This window comes from Camelus ferus, chromosome 7 (genome assembly GCF_009834535.1).
Source record: "Camelus ferus isolate YT-003-E chromosome 7, BCGSAC_Cfer_1.0, whole genome shotgun sequence".
Classification (NCBI taxonomy): domain Eukaryota; kingdom Metazoa; phylum Chordata; class Mammalia; order Artiodactyla; family Camelidae; genus Camelus; species Camelus ferus.
The window spans coordinates 10,135,398-10,158,595 of record NC_045702.1 but is presented as its reverse complement, the minus strand read 5'-3'; the positions used below and the strand labels follow the sequence as shown (position 1 = coordinate 10,158,595).

The following is a 23,198-nucleotide window of genomic DNA, read 5'->3' as shown; positions in this document are numbered from 1 at the left end:
CTTTCCTGTGTCTAATAAAATTAGACACTTGTCATTGGATTTAGAGCTCAGTCTAATCTGGAATGATCTCATTCTGAGATTCTTAACTTTATCTGCTAAGACTTTTATTTCAGATAAGGTTACATTCTATGGTTACACATATCATTGGAGGGGAGGGGCACTATTAACCTACTACACAGAGCCAGTAAGGCAAAAAGACTTACAAAAAAAGAGTCCTAGAAACTGTTAAAAGGCCCGCATGGTTGAAGCCTAGAAAGCAATGTGGAGAATGGTATTTGAGATTGAAGAGGCAGGCAGTCACTGTATCACGCATTATGAACACAATGGAATCTATTAAGCACAATGGAAAGCCAAGATTTAATTAACATCACACACACACACACACACACACACACACACACACACACACACACACACACACAGTCTGCTTTGTAGAGAATAAATTAGAGGAGCTGACAGGTCAGCTAGGATACAGTTACAATAATTCAGACAAGAAATGAGATGAAGGAGACTTGGACTAAGATGATGTAGAGATGGAGAGAATTAGACAGTTCTGACATATATTTTGGAGAAAGAATGAATGGAATTAAGTGATAGCAGGATATAGGGAGGGGAGGAGGTATCAAGGATGATGGTTTAGTTCCTGACTTGAATAACAGGGTAGATGAAATATCATTTATTCTAATGGGAAGAAATGACAAAGAACAGGCAACATGGAAATGATACTAGAAAAATCCAGATTATATATCTACATACATCTCAGGCTGTGTAATAAATCTCCCCAGTGTCCTAAAACAACAGTGAATTATAATTTCTCACGATTCTGTGGGTTCAAGGTCAGTAACATCTCCTGGACTCATTCATGCAGCTGCATCAGCTGGTGGGTTGGCTGAAGGACTGGACTTAGTCGAGGTGGTGGGTGGGGAGACTGGACTTAGCTAGGTTGTGCCTCTCGTGTAACTTTTATTCTCAAGGAGCCTAGATGGGCTTTCTTCAGAGTAAGTAGTTTCAGAGTTCCAAGACAGAGAGAACAGAAGCTACAAGGCCCCTTGAGCCTTGCTTAGAAGTTGCAATAACATTTCTACAGAATTTTCCATTGGTTAAAACAAGTGACAAGACCAATCAAGATTTATAAGGCAGGGGAACAGACTTCACCTCCTACTGGGAGGAGCTGTAATGTATGAACATTATTAAGAAATTTGGCCTCTATTCTAGGAGAAGCAAAGAAACATAAAAGAGTTTTAAGATGTGGAACAACAATAATTCACAATATTCTTTCAGGATGACAAACTCTCAGAAAACTACAAATAGAAGAAAACTTTCTCAAACTGATATAAGATATCTATAAAATATCCATAGCTAGCATCATACTTAATGAAGATTCATAATTAATTGGGATATAAGAAAAGATGGAACTAAGGGGAGTCACAGAAGGAGAGAAAATATTTGCAAATCATGTATCTGATAAAGGACCTATATACATAACATATAAAGCCTATCAAAATTCAATAATAAGACAACCAAATACTAAAATGGACAAAACTTCTGAATAGACACTTCACCAAAGAAGATTTCGTGGGGCAAACAAACATGAAAAGATGGTCAATATCAATAATCATTTTTAAAATGCAAATTAAAACCACAAAGACCTGTACATTAATTTTCAATGTACCTTTATTTGTAATAGCCAAAAAACTGGAAAACAATTCAGTGCCCATCAACAGATAAGTACATAAACAAATTGTGATATGGCCATATGAGAGAATTCAGTTAGGCAACAAAAATGAACTACTGATGCAAACTATAGCATGGATGAATCTCAAAATAATCATTTTGAGTGAAATAAGTTAAACAAAAAATGCATACTGTATTTTTTCATTTAACATAATATCCTGGAAAATGCAACTGACTCTATAGTGAAAGAACAGTGGTTACCTTAAAGATGGGGGGTGGACATGAGTGGGAGGGATTAAAAGAAGACATGGAAAACTTTGGGGGTAGTAGATATGTTTAGTATTTTAAGAGTGTTGATATTTTCAAGAGTGTACATGTATGTCAAAATGTGTCAAATTGTACACTAAAAATATGAAGTTTATTGTATATCAATTATACCTTAACAGCTGTTTAAAAGTTGGCTTTAAAGAAAATGAATAAGCAAGTCACAGACTTGAAAATATTTGCAATACATAATTAACAAAGAACTTATATCTAGAATATATTATAAACAACTTCTACAACTCAGTAATAAAAAAGCAAACAAGCCCACTTTTTTAAATGAATAAAAGAATTCACAAAGAAGAGATAAACAAATAGCCAATAAACAAATGGAAAGAAGTGCTTAAAATCAAGAGTCATCAGGGAATTATAAATTAAAACCATTTCACACCAACAATAAGCACTAAAATTAAAATGTGTGTCAATGCCAAGTGTTGGTGAGGCTGTGAAGCAACTGGCAGTCTGATAATTTCATATAAAGTAACATACAGTTGACCCTTGAACGACATGTATTTGAACTGCAATGGGTCCGCTTACATGCAATTTTTTTCAATAAATATCTTGGAAATTTTTTTAAAGATTTGTGATCATTTGAAAAAACGTAGAAATCTGAAAAAACCTGAAAAACAGACAATTTGAAAAAAACCTAGAAATACCAGAAAAATTTATGTAAAAGATATACCATGAATGCATTAAATACACATAGATACTAGTCTATTTTATCATTTATTACCATAAAATATACACAAATTTATTATAAAAGTTAAAATTTATCAAAACTTACACACACAAACCCTTACAGACTATATACATGGCGCTATTTGCAGTTGAGAGAAATTTAAACAAATGTAAGGTTGCAGCATTAAAATTAACTATAGTATATACTATACAATAGTATTTATGAAATTATTATTATAATTTCATAGCCACCTCCTATTGCTATTGTAGTGAGCTCAAGTATTGAGATCATATGCTTAAAATATCATTTAATGCTAATCATCTCTATGTGAGCATCTCCAGTAAACTGCGTATCAGTAAAAAGTGATTTCTAGCGGTTCTCACATATTTTTTATTGTGTTTAGTGCAACACTGTAAACCTTGAATAAAACCATGAAACCCATACAAAGTGTCACTACTGATGCTGGAAGCACTTTCAAGAAGCGGAGAAAAATCAGGGCATTACATGAAAAAGGTGAATTGCTTGATTTGTACCGTAGATTGGGGTCTGCAGCTGCAGTTGCCCCCATTTCAAGATAAATGAATCTCACATAAGGACCATTATAAAAAAAAAAACCAGAAAAAGGAATCCCTGAAGCCGTCGCTACAGCTATGCCAGCAGGCACAAAAACCTTACAGTTTTTGTCAAATACCTTTTAATCTCATATCGAAAATGCAGCTTTTACGTGAGTGCAGGATTGCTAAAAGAAAGACACACCTATAGACTAATGATTTGAGAAAAAGCAAAGTCATTATATGACAATTCAAGGCAAAAGGAAGGTGAAAGATCTAAAGAACTGAATGCCAGGAAAGGATGGTTTGATAATTTCAGAAAGAGGTCTGGCTTCAAAAATGTCAAGTTAACAAGAGAAGCAGACTTCAGCCAACCAAAAGGCAGCAGATAAGTTCCCAGATGCCATTAAGAAATCATTGAGGCTTTTCTGCCTGAGCAGGTTTTTAATGCAGATGAATGTGTCATATTCTGGAAACAAAATGCCATGAAGGACATTTATTAGTGAGGAAGAGAAGTGAGCACAAGATTTAAGGCATGAAGGGATAGGTTAACTTTACTGTTCTGTGCAAATGCAGTGGGGTTTTATGATCAGGACTGCTTTTATCTATAAGGCTGCTAACCCTGAGCCTTGAAAGGGAAGGATAAACACCAGCTGCTCATTTTTTAGTTGTACAACAAGAAGACCTGGACAACGAGAACCCTTTTTCTAGGTTAGTTCCATTGATGCTTTGTCACTGAAGACAGGAAGCACTTTGTCAGTAAGGGAGTGACTTTTAAAGTTCTTTTGATATTGGACAACACCTCTGGATATCCAGAACCTCATGCATGCAACATCAAAGGTGTCAAAGTGGTCTACCTGCTCCCAAACACAACGTCTCTAATTCAGCCTCTAGATCAAGGGGTCCTAAGAACCTTTAAGGTTCATTACACACAGTCCTCTACTGAAAGGATTAGTAGCATTGTGGAAGAGAACCCTGATACAGAGAACATTATGAAAGTCTGAAAGGATTATGTGAAAGCCCTTAAGTCCAAAACAACACATTCTTGCTAGAGAAAACTGTGTCCAGATGTTATACATGATTTCACAGGATTTATGTCAGAGCCAATAAGGAAATCATGAAAAGATCATTGATATGGCAAAAAAGGTAGGGTGGAAGGTTTAAAACTATGGATCTTGGAGAAATACCACACAAGATGAATCAACAGAAGATGACTTGATGGAGTGTTTCCAAACCAGTGCCAGATGATGAGGAATAAGACACACAAGAACATGCAGGAGGTCCTGGGTTCAATCCCCAGTACCTCCATATAAATAAATAAACACAAACCTAATTACCTCCCCCTCTAAAATAAAAACAAACAAATAGAAGAAGCAGTGCCAAAAAACAAACTGACATTAGACAGTATGGGAAAAAGAAGGGTTCTGATTATTCAAGATTGCTTCAACTTCTTTTACAACATGAACCCTTCTATGTATGTATATGGACAGTGAAACTAAATCAAACAGTGGAAGAAGGACTGGTACTGTATAGAAACATTTTCAGAGAAATTTAAAAAGCAAAAAAGTCAGAAATTATGATGTCTTTGTGCCTGTCTCTCCTGCCTCCTCTTCCACCTTCTCCACCTCTTCCATCAAGGCCACTCTTGAGACAGCAAGACCAACTCCTCTCTCTCAGCCTACTCAACGTGCAGATGACAAGGATGAAGACCTTTATGATGATCCACTTCCATTTAATGAACAGTAAATAATCATCATGTTATACAATTAATAAATCTGTTGTATATGTGTGTCTTCGTGTGAAAATCTACTAAGTGTAAGCAAGAACTATGTAAGATGTTTTTGTGTTATCATCATCATTTAACTATTTATCATGTATAACATTATGTACAAGACTTGTATTAAGTGGATAGCCTATTCATACATAGGCTTAAGGTGAGTGACATTTTACATAAAATTAATGTGTTAGTCTTCTTACTGTTTTATAACTTTGCTTTCAAATAATTACATTACCATACAGTATGCCCCCCTCGCTCTTGTAACTGGAAAAACTGCCTATCAGTCTATCATCACAGGTGAGTGGTTTTTAAAAAAATGTTAACAGTGTTTCCAATACCATATTATGAATATGACTACAATAGTGTAAGCCATAAAAATTTAGTGACTCATTCATTAGTATATAGGGTAGGCTACCATGGAGCAACTGTATCAATTATACTAGGCCACCATAAAGCAATCATACTGTTGCTTCTTCATTACCACTGCATGAATAAACAAATATGAATTTCTTTTTCACATTTTGTCTTTTCATTTTTATGCCTAGTGTTAGTAATACATATAACATCTACAGTGTTTTGTATCATGTAAGACAACAATGATGTAGCTACTGATAGACAATTCATCCTGTAAACAAACAACATAAACATGATATTGATAAACTTAGTACAGTACCATAAATGTATTTTCTCTTCTTTATGATTTTCTTATTAACATTTTCTTTTGTAATTACCTATAATGGAAAAGAATCTGAAAAAGAATAGATTATATATATGTATAACTGAATCACTTTGCTGTACACCTAAAATGTTGTAAATCAACTATACTTGAATAAAAAAATAAAAATTAAAAAAAACATTTTCTTTCCTCTAGCTTACTTTATTGTAAGACTATAGTATATAATACATTAAACATACAAAATACATGTTAATCAACTGTTTATGTTATCAGTAATGCTTCTGATTAACAGTAGAAGATTAGTAATATTTTGGGGGAGTCAAAAGTTACTTACGGATTTTCAGCTGTGTGGGAGTTGGTACCCCTTCACGTTACTCACGGGTGAACTGCATCCCTACCTTATGATACAGTAATTCTATCTCTAGATATTTACCCCAAATAACTAAAAACGTGTTATTTTAAAAATTTTATAAAAGAATGTTTATGTAAGCTCTATTTATAATCACCAAAAACTGAAGCATTGCAAATGTCCATAAAAGTGAAAATGGATAAACAAACTTTGGTATATCCATAGAAAAGAATGTTACTCTGTAATGAGAAGAAATGAAATATTGATGCACACAATGGCATGGACAGACATTCAAAAAAATTCTGTGTATAAAAAGCCACATATAAAAGAATATAAAAATATATATTCTCACTCCATTTATATTAAATTTTAGAACTGGCAAAACTAACCTATGGCAAAAGAAATTCAAACAGCGGTTGTCTCTGAGTAGAGGGTGAGAGAGTTAAGGAGTCACTGGTAAGGAACAGAAAGGATCTTTCTGATGTGATAGAAATATTTTATATCTTGATAGGGGTATGAACTATATTGGTGTGTGCATTTTTCAAATGGATACTGTAAACTTAAGGTCCAGATATTTTACTACATGTAAATTACATTAAATAAAAATGTACTACTCAACACATAAAATGCTCTTTTCACAAACCTGGACAAAATAGCATAATGAAACTGGTATCCTGGTTCCACAGACTGAAATTACATTGAAATGCATATATTTTCTAAATGTTTCTTTGTCACTTTTCAACTAACTCTTATTCCTATAATATTCTTGTTATGGTTCATCAACAGAAAAGAATAACCTGAGTGCACTGCAAAAGTTATAACACACACATACACCCCAACTGTATTAAATAATCACTAAAGTTTCTTTGACCTGCTTAGATACAAAAGCAGAATGCCTGCTGTTTGTTAAACAACTTTAACTGCCCTTTCTAGCCCCAGAAAGCAAAGACTATTACTTAATATCATACTTTTGCTTAAATTACCTCAGAAGGAACTTATATATGATCTAATCTTTCTTAAAGCAATTATCAAGACATATTTAACCGCCTGTACATTTTAACCAACCCTGGGGTATTCCCCAGTCATCTTGAAAGACATGTTTTCTATGACAGTATCAGTAACTTCTGTAAAATATATGCGATGTGGGAGAAGGTTCAAATGAACGGATAAAAAGGCTGTGGTGTATATACATAATGGAATACCACTTAGCCATAAAAAAGAACAAAATAATGTCATTTGCAGCAACATGGATGGACCTGGAGACTGTCATTTTAAGCAAAAGTTAAGTCAGAGAAAGAGAAATATCATATGATATCACTTATATGTGGAATCTAAAAAAAGATACAAATTCTATTTACAAACCAAAACAGATGCAGAAAACAGAACTATGGTCAACAAAGGGGAAAGGTGGGGGAGGGATAAATTAGGAGTTTGGGATTAACAGATACAAACTACTATATATAAAATCGATAAACAACAAGGACCTACTGTATAGCAGAGGGAACTATATTCAGTTTCTTATAAAAACATATAATGGGAAAATATCTGAAAAGAAAAAATATATATGCATATATATATAACTGAATTACTCTGCTATACACCTGAAACTAACACTGTAAATCAACTACACTTCAATAATACAATATTTAAAAAAGAATCTTCAAATACTAAAAAAAACAAAATGAAAATGAGAATCAAAAGATAAAAGTATAATTTAAAATTTAAAAGAAATTTTTAAAATCACCTAAATTCCATTATCTTGCTGCAACCACCACCATTCTGATGATGATTCAGTTTAACTCTATGCACACACTCACAAAGACATACTTTACATAATTTGATATTACATCTGTTTTTTAAATAGGAATAACTTTTTTAAATGATTGTTTTATTTCTTTTTCCTCCTGCACCCCCTCCTCTCTTAAATAACTGATGCCAACAACCAGATGTGTATCCTTTCATATCTTTACCTGGGCTCATTGTTTCAAATACAAATATTCATATATACATACATACATATTGGTGAGGGAGGGAGAGTTGTTACTCAGGTAACAATAGTAGAATCTTATTACAGATGCTTCTCTGCATAATGTTTTTCTTGGAGGAATAGTGGAAATTCCTCCAAGTCAACTGGTATAAAGCCAGATTATTTTATTTAAATGACAGACAGTATTTCTTTATGTATTCCAACATTCTCCTATAGATGGGTACTCTTTTTCCCTCCTGAGCCAGAATCTGATTCAGTTACAGGGTAAGATAATAAATGTTTGTTCTTTAACTGCTAAGTTCTGTGATAATCTGCTATACAGCAATACATGACTTATACAGCATCCAAGGTCGAAAGGGCATCAACAGTTTTATTAATTAAGTAGTTAGGTCCAAGTAGTTAAGTCCTGAAACTTAGTAGTCATCTGAAAAAATAACCAACATATATTACAAGAAAAATATGTGTATTTCTACCTATCCCACTCATACTCCAATATGAGCTTTAGACAGTAGTGTTTAGGGTTCATTCACTCTAGGTGCCATTGTCAAAATATGCCATACATCTTAGGACCCATGCATACACATACAGTCCTTTCTCATTCTAGGAAAAAAAAGAGTAGCTGAGGGGCTTTGAGTTTGATTTCCACCTCTCTCTAGATAACTATACTAATAACTTCCTTATCTGCTTAAGCTGCATATACTAAATAGAATTAAAATTTCTTACTGACAAGTCATGTACTATAAGAATCAAATAGTATATCCTAACAACTGTGATGTCTTAGATTTGTGCAGTCTAATACACAGCCATTAGCCACCTGGGGCTACTTAATCTAAATTAAATTAAATAAAATTTAAAATTGCATTCCTCAGTTGCATTAGTTCAAGTACTCAATAACCACCTGTGGCTAGCAGCTGCCATATTTTACAATGCAGTTTACAGAATATTTTCATTACTGCAGAAAATTTACTGGAAACACTATCCTAGCGATTACTGAAATACAGAGTATTATCTACCTTTGCACTAAAAACGTCCTAAATGTTATACTTTGGCTTTCTATTTGTTGCTTAGATTTTTCTGTCCTCCCTCTCATGACACTTTGTCAGTTGTCAACCTGCTGTTAATGTGCCTATTTTTTAAGCTATGTCCACCATGCACAAAGCTGCTTCTGGTTGCTGAAACCAGAAGAAACAATTAACCAAACAGAATAACGCTATATCCAAAGCAGATTCTTAAGAAAAGGCCCTCAGGACCTAAAATTTCATCACAATGATTTTGATTTTTCAGAGTCCTCTTTTCCTTTCTTTCTAATCTTCAAAATATGGTAAATGAATTGGTAGTTACAGGACAGTTGTTCGTCATTATTCGTGGGTTCTGTACTTGAAAATTCACCTACTCACTAACATTTATTTGTAACATCAGAATCAATACTCGCAGTCATTCCTGGACGTGTACCAAGCAGTAAAAAATTTAAGTTGCCTGGTGCACATTCTCCTAGCTATGGTCAAACAAGGGACCCTGTACTTTCTTGTTTCAGCTCTCATAATAAAAATGTGTTCTTTTTGTGGTATATTTAGCACCACATTTTAAAATGTTTTTGTGCTTTCCTGTTGATATTTCACTGTCTAAAATGGTCCCCAGAGGCAATGAGTATATAGTTCAAGTCGTAGAGTACATGCTTAGTGTGCACAAGGTCCTAGGTTCAATCCCCAGTACTGACTCTAAAAATAAATAAATAAATAAACCTAATTACTTCCTCTCTCCCGCCCCACCAAAAAAGATTAAATGGTCCCCAAATTTAGTGTTAAAGTGCTGTCTAGTGTTTCTGAATGCAAGTTGTGATGTGCTTTACAGAGAAGGTAAGTGTATTATACACACTTCATTCAGGCAAGAGTTACAGTACTATTACTGGCTGTGAGTTCAATGCTAATGAATAAATGATACATTTAAAGTAAGGTATCTTTAAAACAGAAACACACATAAGGCAACATTATGTACTGACTGGTTGATGAAAATGTTGTGACAATATGCTTACAGGAACCTAATTTTATGAGTTACAATGAAAGATCCACGAGACTGACAAAATCTAAAAATCAGCCATAAAAATAATGGGGAGAGTACAATGCACAGCAACTTTCATACACTGCCAGTTAGAATATAAATTACACAGCCATTTAGTAAAAACAGTTTTGCATTACCAGATAAAAATTAAACATACATATCCTCTATGATCTGACAATTGTACACCTAGATATATACCCTAGAGAAACTCTTGTATGCGTGTACCAGGAAACAACCTACAAGAATGTTCACAGCACCCGGTTCCTAACAGCAAAAAAAAGTGATAAAAAAATCCAAAAGCCTACCAACTGAAAAGTGGATAAATATATTTCGGCATATTCATACACTGGAATACTAAACAGCAGTGAAAACTAACTGCAATTATACTCAGCAACATTATATCATAATGCTAAATAAACAAACAAAAGCTAGTCACAGAAGATGTATCATGGGTGATTCTATTTATATTTATATAAAGACAAAGTGATACAAAACTTAAATCACAGGGTATTTTATGAACATATACATATATAATACTGTGAGAATACATTTAACAAAATATGAAACAATAGGTAATGGGGTGGGATTAGAGGACAGATATAAGATGGGGCTCACAGGAAGCTTCAAAGGTTGTAGTAGTTTTCCATTTCTAAAGATGGTTGACAAGTAAATGGGTATTTGCTTTATTATTCTTTATATTATATATGTAAGTATATATCTTTGGATGTGTATTTTGCAATGAAACATTTAAAAACCAGGTGATCCAAAAAGGTTTATAAACAGCAAAACAAACAAGCAAACAAAAACAATTAAAAAGGAAAAATAAATACAGAGACTAGATTCCCAAGAATTACACTAGAATAAAAAAATTTTTTTATTTACCCATCTGCTTTCCCTATCAGAGCATTAACTTCCTCAAGGATATGGACACAATACATGTTAATGTTGAAATTATATAACTGAAAAATGATTATTTTTTAATTCAGATGACCTCAGACACCATTTGTCAAGGAAAAACTTGGCTCATGGTCCCAATGTCATTTAAATATACTACTTTAGTAAAATAACAAACTATATCAAGTTTGTTTCCCCTAAAAGGCAATTACTGAATCATTGGGTTAAAGTTCAATTTACCAACATCTCTTTAAACATTTACACAGTGACTTGAGTTTAGTGCAGTAAAAGTCACAACCTCTGCTCGGATCAGTACTCCGATCAGTTACTACTCAGAACACTAACAGCACCTTAACCCAGTTCTTTTTAGTTAACATTTTCCTCAGAACATATCAAGAAACAGTTTTGCATCATTAGTAATCCAGAAAACATATAACCTAGATTTTAAATGTTCCAGTAATCATAAGTATAGTCTATGCTGCATCAAATCCCACACTGTATTTGCCTATGAAATAAAAATTCTCCCAAAATTTAAACAAAGAGGAAATAAAAATTTATCTCACAATTTCAAAGAGTGAATAAACTATTAATGAACTCCAGATAACTGATATCAATTAAATGCCTGCCTATTTAAAATTTGACTTTTAAATGGTACCAGGAGCTATGCTTAATTTTACCTGGGGAGGGTAGTTGCTCTCTGACGACCACCTTGAAGATTGGTCATTTGGTTTATCCACTAAAATGTTCCTGAAATAAAGAAAAGGAAATTATAGTGATTAATTAAAGGAATAAGTGAACACAAATATGCAAAAAGAGGAATAATCTACTAGATGCTGAAATTAACACAAAGTTATATAATACCTGGAACTTGAACAAGAAGAGAAACAAAACAGAATAAAAAACATAGAAAATGCCTAGTAATTGTAAGATTTTAAAATATGATAAAGGTAGTATTTAAACAACTGAGAAAAGCAAAAAATATATATACAGCTCTATTCACATCAAGTGAAAAAATGAACTACAGTTACATTTAGGAATTTGAGGTAAATAAAGTAATAAAATACCTAGTAGTAGATAAAATGCCATATAAATACATATAAAATCAATCTTTGGATCAAAAAGGTCTTTTAAGCCTAGTGTCAAAAGTAGAACTATGAGTGAAAAAAGGAACTGATATAAGTAACTTTGAAAGATGGTGCTTTCACTTGAAACTGTAAGACTAAAGACAAATAGAACCATCCATAAAAACTGTACTTTATTTGGTAAAGTTGTTTTTCAGAAGGATACAAGTTAATTCTGAAACACTTTATATGTATACCGGGGGTCGAACAATTAAGTAAATGGATGGTGGATGACAGGAGTTAAGCTTCTCACCGTGGAGTGGGAAGTTACAGAAAAGCAAAGAGAAGGAGGCTGGAATGAACCCAGTGGTTCTGAAACAGAGTCAGAGACATCAGTGTGAACTCATATTTAGCTTAATATAGATAGAAATAGATTCAGAAGTAATTATATGTGTGTGCATACACACACATGCACACTGACACAAATAATATTCCTAGTTCTGTTTACTTCCTAGCTCTGTTCACTACAGGGACTAGAAGCAGTGTTACCCCAGTAGCAGTGAGTACACCCAACACCAAATCTTGGTTTCTACACACCATAGTCCAGTAAAAGAAAACGGAGATTCTTGGAGAAGTAAATGATGCTAGGGTTAGAGCAGGGAATTCAGAAAATAAGCCTAGAGCATCTTGCAATGTTCAAAACAACAACAACAACAAAGGTAGGGGGCATGTCAAAGGGACACAGAGGAGCCAACATGAAAGAATGAAAGAATAAATGGGCAAGAATGAAGGAAGGAAAGGCCAAAACAATTTAAACAAAATAAATAATGTAGTATTGGATTAGAACCCAAAGTATAAACATCCCTGAATCCATACTGATATAACTGCAGTCTAACAATCAGAAAAACATCAGGCAAATTCAAATTAAGGACCAGTCAACAAAATATATGAGCAGTACTCCTCAAAACTCAATACAATGAAAAACAAGGAAAGACAAAAAATATTCATAGACCAGAGGAGAGTATGGAAGCAAGACAATTAAAAGTAATACCTTGGATGGAATCTTAGGTCAGAAAGAAGACATTACTGGGAAAACTAATGAAATCCAAACAAAAGGTGGAGTTTAGGTAATACTAATGTATCAGTGTTGGTATCCTGGTCATGACAAATGTACCATGGTCATATAAGATGTTAGCAGTAGGAGAAACTAGGTGAGGGGCATATGGGAACTCTGTACTACCTCAGCAATATTTCCGTAAATCTGAAATCAACCTAAAATTAAAAGGGTATTTTTAAAAAGTTGAATCTATACGTGTCACAGAAGAGGTACTTAATAAATGTCAAAAAGATAAGTGAATGAATTTCTTTTAAAGGCAGAACTAGAGGGGGTGGATATAGCTCAGTGATAGAGCGCACGCTTAGCATGCACGAGGTCCTGGATTCAATTCTCAATATGTCTATTAAATAAATAAATAAGTAAATAAGTAAACTTCCACACCACCCCCAACCAAAAGAAAAAAAAAAATCCATTGGCATAAACGCAGAACTAAAAGGAAAAGAATTACCTTTACACACACATCTCATAAAGGTAAAAACATTAATACATAAAATGACCTCAAACAAAAAAAGACAAACAACCAAATAGAAAAATATAGACAACATAAAACACAAAGGGTTAATTAAAATTTGAATATTTAAAGAGCACTTAAACATAAAAACCTCATATGAAAATGGGCAAAACCAAAACATTCAAAATGAGTAATAACCAAAATTAAGAGATTAAAACAAAAACATATATTAGCCCTATAAAATTGGACACTCTCAAAAAAAACATGTTTTAATCATAATCTCAGTTGTTGGCCAGAGCAGGTAAAATGGCACTCTCATATTTTGCTGGTAGAAATACAAATTGATATAACTTTTCATGAGATAATTCTGATATAATATATATCAAAAACATTTCAAGTATGTATATCATTTTAAGTAAAAAATGATAATGACAACAGCTATGACGACAACAATGATGTTGGCATCTAACATTTCTGAGCTTTTATGACATCCCAGACACTGGTCTAAGTGCTTTCCATATATAAACTATTATCTTCAACGTACAGATTAAGAAAATGAGAGAGATAAATGAATTTGCCTAAGTATACACACCTAAGAAGAATTTGACTAAGAAGTAAGGCAACCTGACTCCAAAGCCAATGTTCCTAATCACCACACTATACAGCCTTAGAATTATTCCACTTCTTGGAACTTAACCTAAAAAATAATCCAGGGGATGTAAATCATCCACATTCATCGTAGTACAATTTATAATAGCAAACCGTAAACAATCTAATTGTCTAACAACAAAGGATGCATTAAACAAATTAGGATATACCTGTGTTACAGAATACCACGTAATCATAATGTATTCTACAGCCTGACTTCGATGTTGTTGAAAATGTTCACTACATCGTGAGTGAAGGGAAAAAGTAGTTCACAAATACACATACAATGAATCAAGTGTTGTAAGTAATAATAATACCCATGCATGAGGAGAAAAGACAAAGAACATATACCAAATCGTTAGTGTTGTTTTCAATGGTGAGATTATGGTGACTTTTTTTCTCTTTGTGCTTTTTTGTACTTTTCAAATATTCTAAAATTAACTCATCTACATAATCAGAAAAAAGTGTGTTTCAGTAAGAATGAATTACCAAACAATAAAGATAAGAACTCTAAGTAAAGACTGCAGTACGGTTAAAAGCTAAAGCTAAAAAACTAAGGTTTAGTAAAAACAAAAAAACAAAAAAACAAAAAAAAACCACCTGACATTAATGTTATAAAGCATGAGATAAAATTTAATATATTGTTAACTATAATAAATTGGGACCACAAAAATCAAAAAGTGTAATAAATTTGGGGAGGGAGAGGTCAAATGACATATAGCTCCTAGTAATAATGTTCCTGAAATTGATTTAAAAAAAAGAGAGATTCAAGAATACAAAAGTTTAGAATAAAAACATACTACAGAAATTCTAAATTATCTGAGACAAAATATCAACAAAAAAAATAGCAAAAAGCAGGAAAAGATTAAATGAAAGCGGTACACATTAAAAACAGAAAATTTTAAATAAAATGACAATGTTAACCCCAAATTGAATACAGCCATACATATAAATGGCCTAAAATAACATAGTAATAAGATATCCTTTGGCCTGATTAAATAGTAGTAACATTACTATTACATGAAGGCAAACACACAATAACAAAGTGACTCATGACAGATAAAAGATATTTAAGGCATATGCAACCTTTGTAAAACTAGGGGGAATTTAAAGTATTAATGGGGATCAAAGAAGTCAACAGGTAAAGATTAAAACTAACAATTTAAAAAAAATATGAACTGGATGAAAACAGTAACTATAAAATAACAGAGTCCAAGCCATGACTGTGAGTTTTTAATGATTCTTTTTTTAAATGCAGTAAATATGGGAAGAAACTGACGAAAAGGGCAGATTAACATCTCTCAGCACCTAGAAAATAAACAAATATCTATATAATGTCAAAGTAATGATAAGGAATGATAGTATTATGAAGAAAAATAAGGCAAAGTAGGAGAGAAACACACCTGAATGACATGAGAGAGCTAGGCATGTCATAATCTAAAACATGACCAGATAGCTCACTAAATGCAAAGTCAAGGGAGCAAACAGTTGCAATATGTTGTGGTTTTGTGAATTCTGAAATGCCTATTAAATAGCCCATCAGAGATTCAGCAGTTGGATATCTGAGGCTGAAATTCAAGGGGAAATGCCAGGGTTGAAAACAATATATATTTAGAGACATCAGTATATCAAATACTAAAAAATTTAAAGCCATGACACTGTGTTAAATAACTCAGGGAGTAAAATGGAGCTAGAAGAGAAGCTGAATGACTGATTAAGCTCTGGGGGTCCATAATTTAGGGGGTCCAGAAGAGAAAGATCAAACAAAAGAGACTGAGAAGGGACAATGATGAAGAAAATGAAAACAGAGAAAGTGTATATGTGAAATGAAGAGAATATTTTAAGAACAAAGGAGTGAAAACCTATGTAAAATGCTTCTGAGAAGACAGAGACTGGGTGGTATTCATCCTCATATGCCTAACTTCAATCTTAAATGCTGCTAAACAGAAAGTGTTTAATAAATATTTGATAAATATGAACAAATAAACAACACTAAAAAGAAAAAGTTAATGTGGATCCATCAAAGCATAGAGTATATTAACCCTTATTTATTAACTGTAACTTGAAGCTTATACTAAGTTGGAATGAAGATAAGAGAAATATGTGCACCTGAAAATTATATAATGTTGTAAATCAACTATACTTAAAAACAAAAAGAAAAACAAAAACCAGCGAGAAAAGAAAAAAAAAATACAGACCAGAAATGGGATGAGGTCTAAGGGGATTTGAAAAGATAGAAGCTTGAAGATATTCTCGATGATTTCCAGTCCCAACATTAAGTCAACTATGAAGTACCTCTCCTAAGCCCAGAAAGTGACAAAAGGCCAGACCAGAACTTTAAGAATCATCACAAAGGCTTAGCCTTAGGAAGACCATGAGATCCATGGACGTCTCTTTCCCCAAGAGAAAGGCATCAACTCAATGAGCATTCCTATGACTATAATAGACTAGTCTCCCTGGCTCACAAAGAGCTTCAAGAGAGCTTTTATTCCTGAAGATGAGAATGTACCTGCCCTCTTAGCTGAGGACATCTAGTTGCTGAGAGGTGTCTCCTGGTGACCTACAGAGAACTAATGACATAGGAAATCGTATACCAAAAGCCACAAGACAAAGACTGCCAGACTGCCACACTGCCCACTATTTGAAGTAAGAGAAGCTTTACCCAATGAGTACACAATACAAAAAGTTTACATAAAAAAAATAAATGTACAAAAAGAACCAAGAAAGTTTATTTCAAAAAAAAAAAAAAAGAATAGTGAGGATAGATCATTTTATCAGCTTTTAAAACACTTTAAATCCTCTATAATTAAAAACAGTAGGGACTGGTATAGGAACAGACCAACAGCTGAGAAACAAAACCCGAGAAACTGAGCCTTGTTTAGATGAAATGAGCCTTGTTTGATGATGATGTTTTACTTCAATGGGAAATGATAGTTCACATTCAAATGATGCTTATATCCAACTGAATATTTGCAGGAAGAAAGTAAGTCAAGCCCTACCTAACATCATAAACAAAATTAATCCAAATTAAAGATTTACACATACATACATACATAAACACCTTAGGAAAAAAATTTAAGGGCCAATATGTACAACCAAAAGTGTTAGATCTTTTGGACAAGAAACACAGAAGCTGTAAAAGAAAAAAGTTACTTGATTATAAAAAAAACATTTAAATTTTGTACTGTAAAAAACACCATAATTAGATGAACAAAATGAAAAATGAGCAGAATGCATGTCAGTGAAAAGTCATTAAAATGGCTAGTAAACAACAACAAAAAATTTTTTTCTAAATCCCTGTATATGATTTGTGTCAGGGAAAACAATTAACATATCTTTTTTCACCCATCAAATTGAAATTAAATCCCCACTTAACAGGAAATCAAGGAGAAAATGTGAACATGTCCGTTACTCCAACCTTGATGGAAAGTCAATTTGCAACATCTATTAAAATTCTAAATGTACATATTCCTTCACCTAGCACTCTCAAAATCTAACCAATAAAACTAAAATCACCAATATACAAAATCTATGTATAGAGTCTCATACATGACACTGTTTAATGCAGCATATTTTTTGTAGTAGCAAGGAAATGATTAAATAAATTATAAAAATATATAACATGGAATATTATATTGCAATTATAAAGAATACTTCAGAACTACACCTGTTAACTTGGAGGATTTCTGAAATGTAAACTACAAAGAAGCATGTATGATTCTACTGTTGTAAAATCCCTATTATTTACATATATAAATATATTTTTATATATTAAATTAATAAGCATGTATGGTATGATCTAATATATATCAAATTATATAAAGCAAGCACAAATAAAAGCCAAAATGAAGCATAAATACCCTTCAGGGGTTTTACTTATTTTCTTACATTTGTCATATTCAGATATTTATAATAAACATTATTTATATAAACATTAAAAATTATTGTAAAAATATAATGGTTGAGATGACAACAAATTTTCCATACTTATGGCAAAATCACTACATTATCATCAGATGATCAAATGAGGCTCAAGTTCCCTTTTCTCTTTAAAGACAAAGGAGATGAAGAAGCAACTAATAAAGGCTTATTGCCTCTTAAAATTTTTAAGTGACAGATAATCCCTAAAAGCTTAAAGTCAACTGTAGATTGTTTCTAATTCTCCATCCTAGATGTTCCTTCCCACAACCCATTTCCACTCTCCTGCAAGGCAAAAGATAAACTAGTCGAGGGCAGTGACCATTAACATTAGCTCTTCATCAACAGTAGCACAGTCACTATGCTAGCATTCTACAAACATCCACAGCCTCTGCTGAAGGAGCAAACATAAGAGAGTGATATTTTGCACTTGTGACTCTCCCTTACAACTATCTCAAGGACAGCTAATCTAAGCTAGCTAGTGACCTATGATAGGGGGTAGAAAGGGTGAGTATGAAAATAAAATTATAAGAGAGAAAAATGTATAAGTGAACAGAATCAATGTAACAGAGAAAAGATATACAGAATAAGTATGAGATACAAGAGAAAGAAGTCAGTCAGTAGTAACATAAGAATGTAGCAGATATAAAATAGAAGAGATTCCAGGGAACAAGAGAGAATAGAAATCGATGGCTTTTCAGTTCTAGCTGCCAGGAGGTTCTGTTTCTGGCAACCAAACAATGTGATCAAAACACCCTTCTAGGTACTCCATGACTAATTTTAACATTTTAACTATTGTTGGGAAAAATAAATGACAAGCAAAAAAAAGGTTACAGAATACACAGTTTAGCATAGAAACTATATGATCCAAATAATAGAGGATTAATCTACTAAGGTTAAGTTAAATATCTGCCATTCTAAAATATACATAAAATGCAAAATGCAGGTAACAACCAATGGAGAACTGGTCAAAAAGAACTAATAAGGGAGATGCACTGACAACTAAAATGGCCTCCTTTTTCCACCAGAGTTAATTTAATTTTAAAATGTACATTTTTAATTCCTATCAATGCAGAATGAAAACTGAAGATACTAAAAATGAGCCACATTAAGTCTCTTAGACATAGACTATAAAGGCAAAGTTGTAATTAAATTCTTCTACTAGGGCTATAAAAATTATAGTGAAACACATGGGCAATTGAAATATGGAATACAATGTTAAGTGTTTCCAAGCTATAGATCTCTATTTTGTAAATTTTTTACTGTATTATATCTATATATAATACCAATTAAATGTCAGGAGTAAACGATTCAAGTTCATCATGAGAAGATAATTTACTGGACATTTTAGGTTCAAGTCAGCAAATTAAAAAACCTTTTTTTGATTAAACATACTTAAATCCTAAGCCTGCTTGGCAGTACCTTTTAAACTGCTGTTCTTAAAAACAGTTAAAATAAACATAAAAAGCAGCACCTGGGCAAAAAAAAAAAAAAAAAAAAAAAAAGAGCACTAAACATTTTTTTCTGCTAATGGATGCTCCAGATACTTACCAATAAATTCAGTTGATTTTAAAGCAAGAGTTTTGGATACTCAAAAGCTATCTCTAATTTTGATGTGAAGAAGTCAGTCAAGCAGAGTATGTACAAGAGCGTGGACGGATTCAACTTGGAAATATTTTCCTTTAGGTGGTTTTAAAACACGACTAAAACTTGTGCCCTTATGTTGAATGATGTAATAAAATGGATGTAGAAGAAATAAGCTTTGACTAGAAATCATTAAGACCATGGAGCTTGGAGACTATTTGGTTGGATAACATTAAGCACACTGCATAAACTCTCTGGGCTTTAATTCGTTTATCTGCAATGTGAAAGGAAAAGTTGAATTCCTTGGTGTCAAGTTTCTTCCAGCTCTAATTAGGGAAGTTGCATTGCACAACTCTATGAAACATCATTCATGAGGCCATGTTAACATTCTAGAATTCTATTAAAAGATTTCACATCCCTCATTCAAGGTATCATGTATAATCCTCCTCCTACACAGCAGTAGATAACAACACACAATCCATTGAGTATAACAGCGCTTCCATTATGTGTGAACACCCTGCTGGGGTAACACCATAAAAAAGTGCAAAAATAGGTGCCTGTGGCCAAGGAGATTACGATCTACTTTTTAATAAATAATAAATGTATACAGTTTAAAATTTAGGTGACACAAAAACATACAATAAAAAAACTAATTCAAAATGCAAAACAGAAATTAAGTAAATCAATTTTGAATATCCACAGCTGTAGAGCGTTAAAGAGTATACTACAAAAATTAGAGATCTTCCAAAAATCACTTGTACATACTGTAAAAGGTAAGACTAGCTTCCAAATACTTCCCAACTTTTACACCAAAAAGTCCCAATTTTTACACAAGAGCATGGTGAAGTGGGGGCCCTAACAATAAGCTGGAGTTAGTCAACAAATATTTACTGACCTCTATATGTCAGACATTGTGCTAGGCTCTGGAAATATAATGATATAAAAGATAGACAGGATCCCCACTTGTGATGCTAATGTTCAAATGAGAAGTAGCAGAAAGTAAGCAGATACAATTGTAAACAAGGTAATTAAAGACTGTGATAAATGCTATAAAATAGATAAACAGGAAGCTGCGCTAGGACAGGGGAGTTCTTTTACTTGGGGTGGTCCCCAAAATGCTAATTATGCTAATTATGCTAATTAGAAGGGTCCACTCATGTAAAAATGAAGGAAAGTTAATTCTTCACAAAGGAACTAACAAGTTCAAAATCATAGCAATAGGAAAGAATCTAACCATGTAAATCTGAGAACTGGATAGTCAGATAATGTCCTCACAGGCTATAAGGTAAATGCAAAGAAGGCAGGAAATCTCTAAGGGGGCCTGAGAACATTAATAAAATGCTGAGTTTAGACCCTAAGAGGATTTCAGAACAGTCCTACAAATATTCTCTTTTACAAAGACAGAAACGCAATCTGAACAGAAACTGCAGGGAACAGAAAATAAACTAAGCAAAGCATAAAGAATGACAACCCCTCAGGGAAGGTAAGATTCATATTCTACGTGGGCAGAGGTCCAAGTGACAGAACTCAAAGCTCAAAAACTACACTTGTCCATCCCTTCTGCCTACAGAAGTTCTTCCTTCCAAAACTACTGTAAAACAAAACTTGTTTAAGCACTAGAAACTTAAAATGAAAGCCCATACATATACATTTTAAAAGGATTAGCAAGGATAGACCAAGCAAATGCAAATAATAATAAAGCAGGGTTCAAGTTTAATTTCAGACAAGATGAAATTCAGAGCAAAATAAAACAGTACTTTGTAATAAAATATCATAGTTTACAATACACATTAATGCTAGATTTTACTAACAAAGTTTAAAAAACACCAAAATACAAAACAAAACATCAGAATCAAAAAATAAGCCCCAAGTGAAAAGAATTCTATTAAACATTATTGGGTCAAAGGAGAAATACAAAGCAAGTTGCAAAATTTCTACAAAATAATGCTAATAGCAATGTGATAGATGGTATAACAATATTTTCCAAGAGAACTTTATGTGATGACGAAAATTTTCTGTATCTGCATTGTCTAATACAAAAGCCACTAGACACATGTGGCTTACTGAGTATTTAACATGTGGCTAATGTGACTGAGGAACTGAATTTTTTAATTTAATTTAAAATCAATTTTAAGTTCCTATAAGCGTCTAGTAATACTGAATACTGCAGCTCTCAACAGTACAGCAAAAATTTATAAAGTGTATTAACTATGTCAATATAAAAGAAAAATCAACCATAAATACAGACAAAGATAGATGAAAAGTAGAGAAATAGAGAAAGACATACTGTGCTTTCAAAAAATAGCTGAAGAAGCTATATTAATATCAGGCAAAAGACTTAAGAACAAACAAAATCACCAGAAATAAGAAACGGCATTACATAATGAAAAGTGTGTCAGTTCTCTAAGACATAACAATCTTTAATTTGTCTGCACCCCCAAAAAGTGTCAAAATACTTGAGAGAAAAACTGACAGAAATGCAAGAAGAAAAAGACAAATCCACTATTATAACTGAAGACATCAACATCCTTCTATTAGTAATTGACAGATTCAGCAGGCAGAAACTCAGCAAGGATACAGTTGAATCTAACAGCACCATCAAAAAACTAGATCTAATTAATTATTATAGAAAATTTTATCCAAACAGCAGAATACACATTCTTCTCAAGCTTACACAGGAATATTCACCAAGAAAGACCATAAGACACACGTTAATAAATGTAAAAGAACAGGAAATTATACAAAGTATGCTCTCAGACCACAAAGGAATTAAACTTAATTAATTAAATTTAATCAGTAAATGAAACTTAATCAATAACAGAAAGGTGGAAAATCCCAAAATATCTGGAGTAAACAACACTCTTCTAAAAAAGATATGGGTCAAGGCACAATTTAAGTTTTAAGTTATATTGAATTAAATGAAAATTAAAACAAAACATCAAAATTTGAGTGATGCAGCCAAAGCAAAGCACTGAATATAGCACTGAATGCACATATTCGAAGAGAAGATAGATCTAAAATCAATCACCTAAGCTTCCACTTTAGGAGACTAAAGAAAGAAGAACAATTTAAGTATAAAGCAAACAGAGAAGATAAATAGTAAAAAAAAAAAGCAAAAATCCATGAAACTGAAAATAGGAAATGAAAAGAGAAAATCAATGAAACCAAAAGCGGCCTATTTGAAAAACTAGTGAGTGACAAATTTCTAGCTATGCAATCAAGAAAAAAACCAGAAGACACAAATTATTAATATTAGAAATGAAACAGAGGTCATCACTACAAATCACTTGGATACTAAAAGGTTAATAAAATGTACTTAAATGATTACATTTCTATAAAACTGTAAGAGATGAAATGGACCAATTCCTTGAAAGACAAAACTACCAATACTCAAAGAGAAACAGATCTGAAAAGGCTGATAACTATTAACGAAATTAAATCAACAATTAATAA

The 23,198-nt window shown here is 32.7% G+C and overlaps 1 protein-coding gene across 3 annotated transcripts in view; it reads right to left on the bottom strand.

The window, feature by feature from the left end:
• Positions 1–23,198, bottom strand: part of MKLN1 (muskelin 1) — a 320,903-nt gene that overhangs the window by 125,682 nt on the left and 172,023 nt on the right. For all 3 annotated transcript variants that reach the window (XR_004321257.1, XR_004321256.1, XM_032483347.1), the window contains exon 4: positions 11,644–11,713. Coding sequence is in view for 1 of the 3 variants with exons in the window: in XM_032483347.1 (XP_032339238.1) it covers positions 11,644–11,713 (70 nt within the window). In the remaining 2 variants the exon portion in view is untranslated. The remainder of the gene's footprint in view (positions 1–11,643; positions 11,714–23,198) is intronic.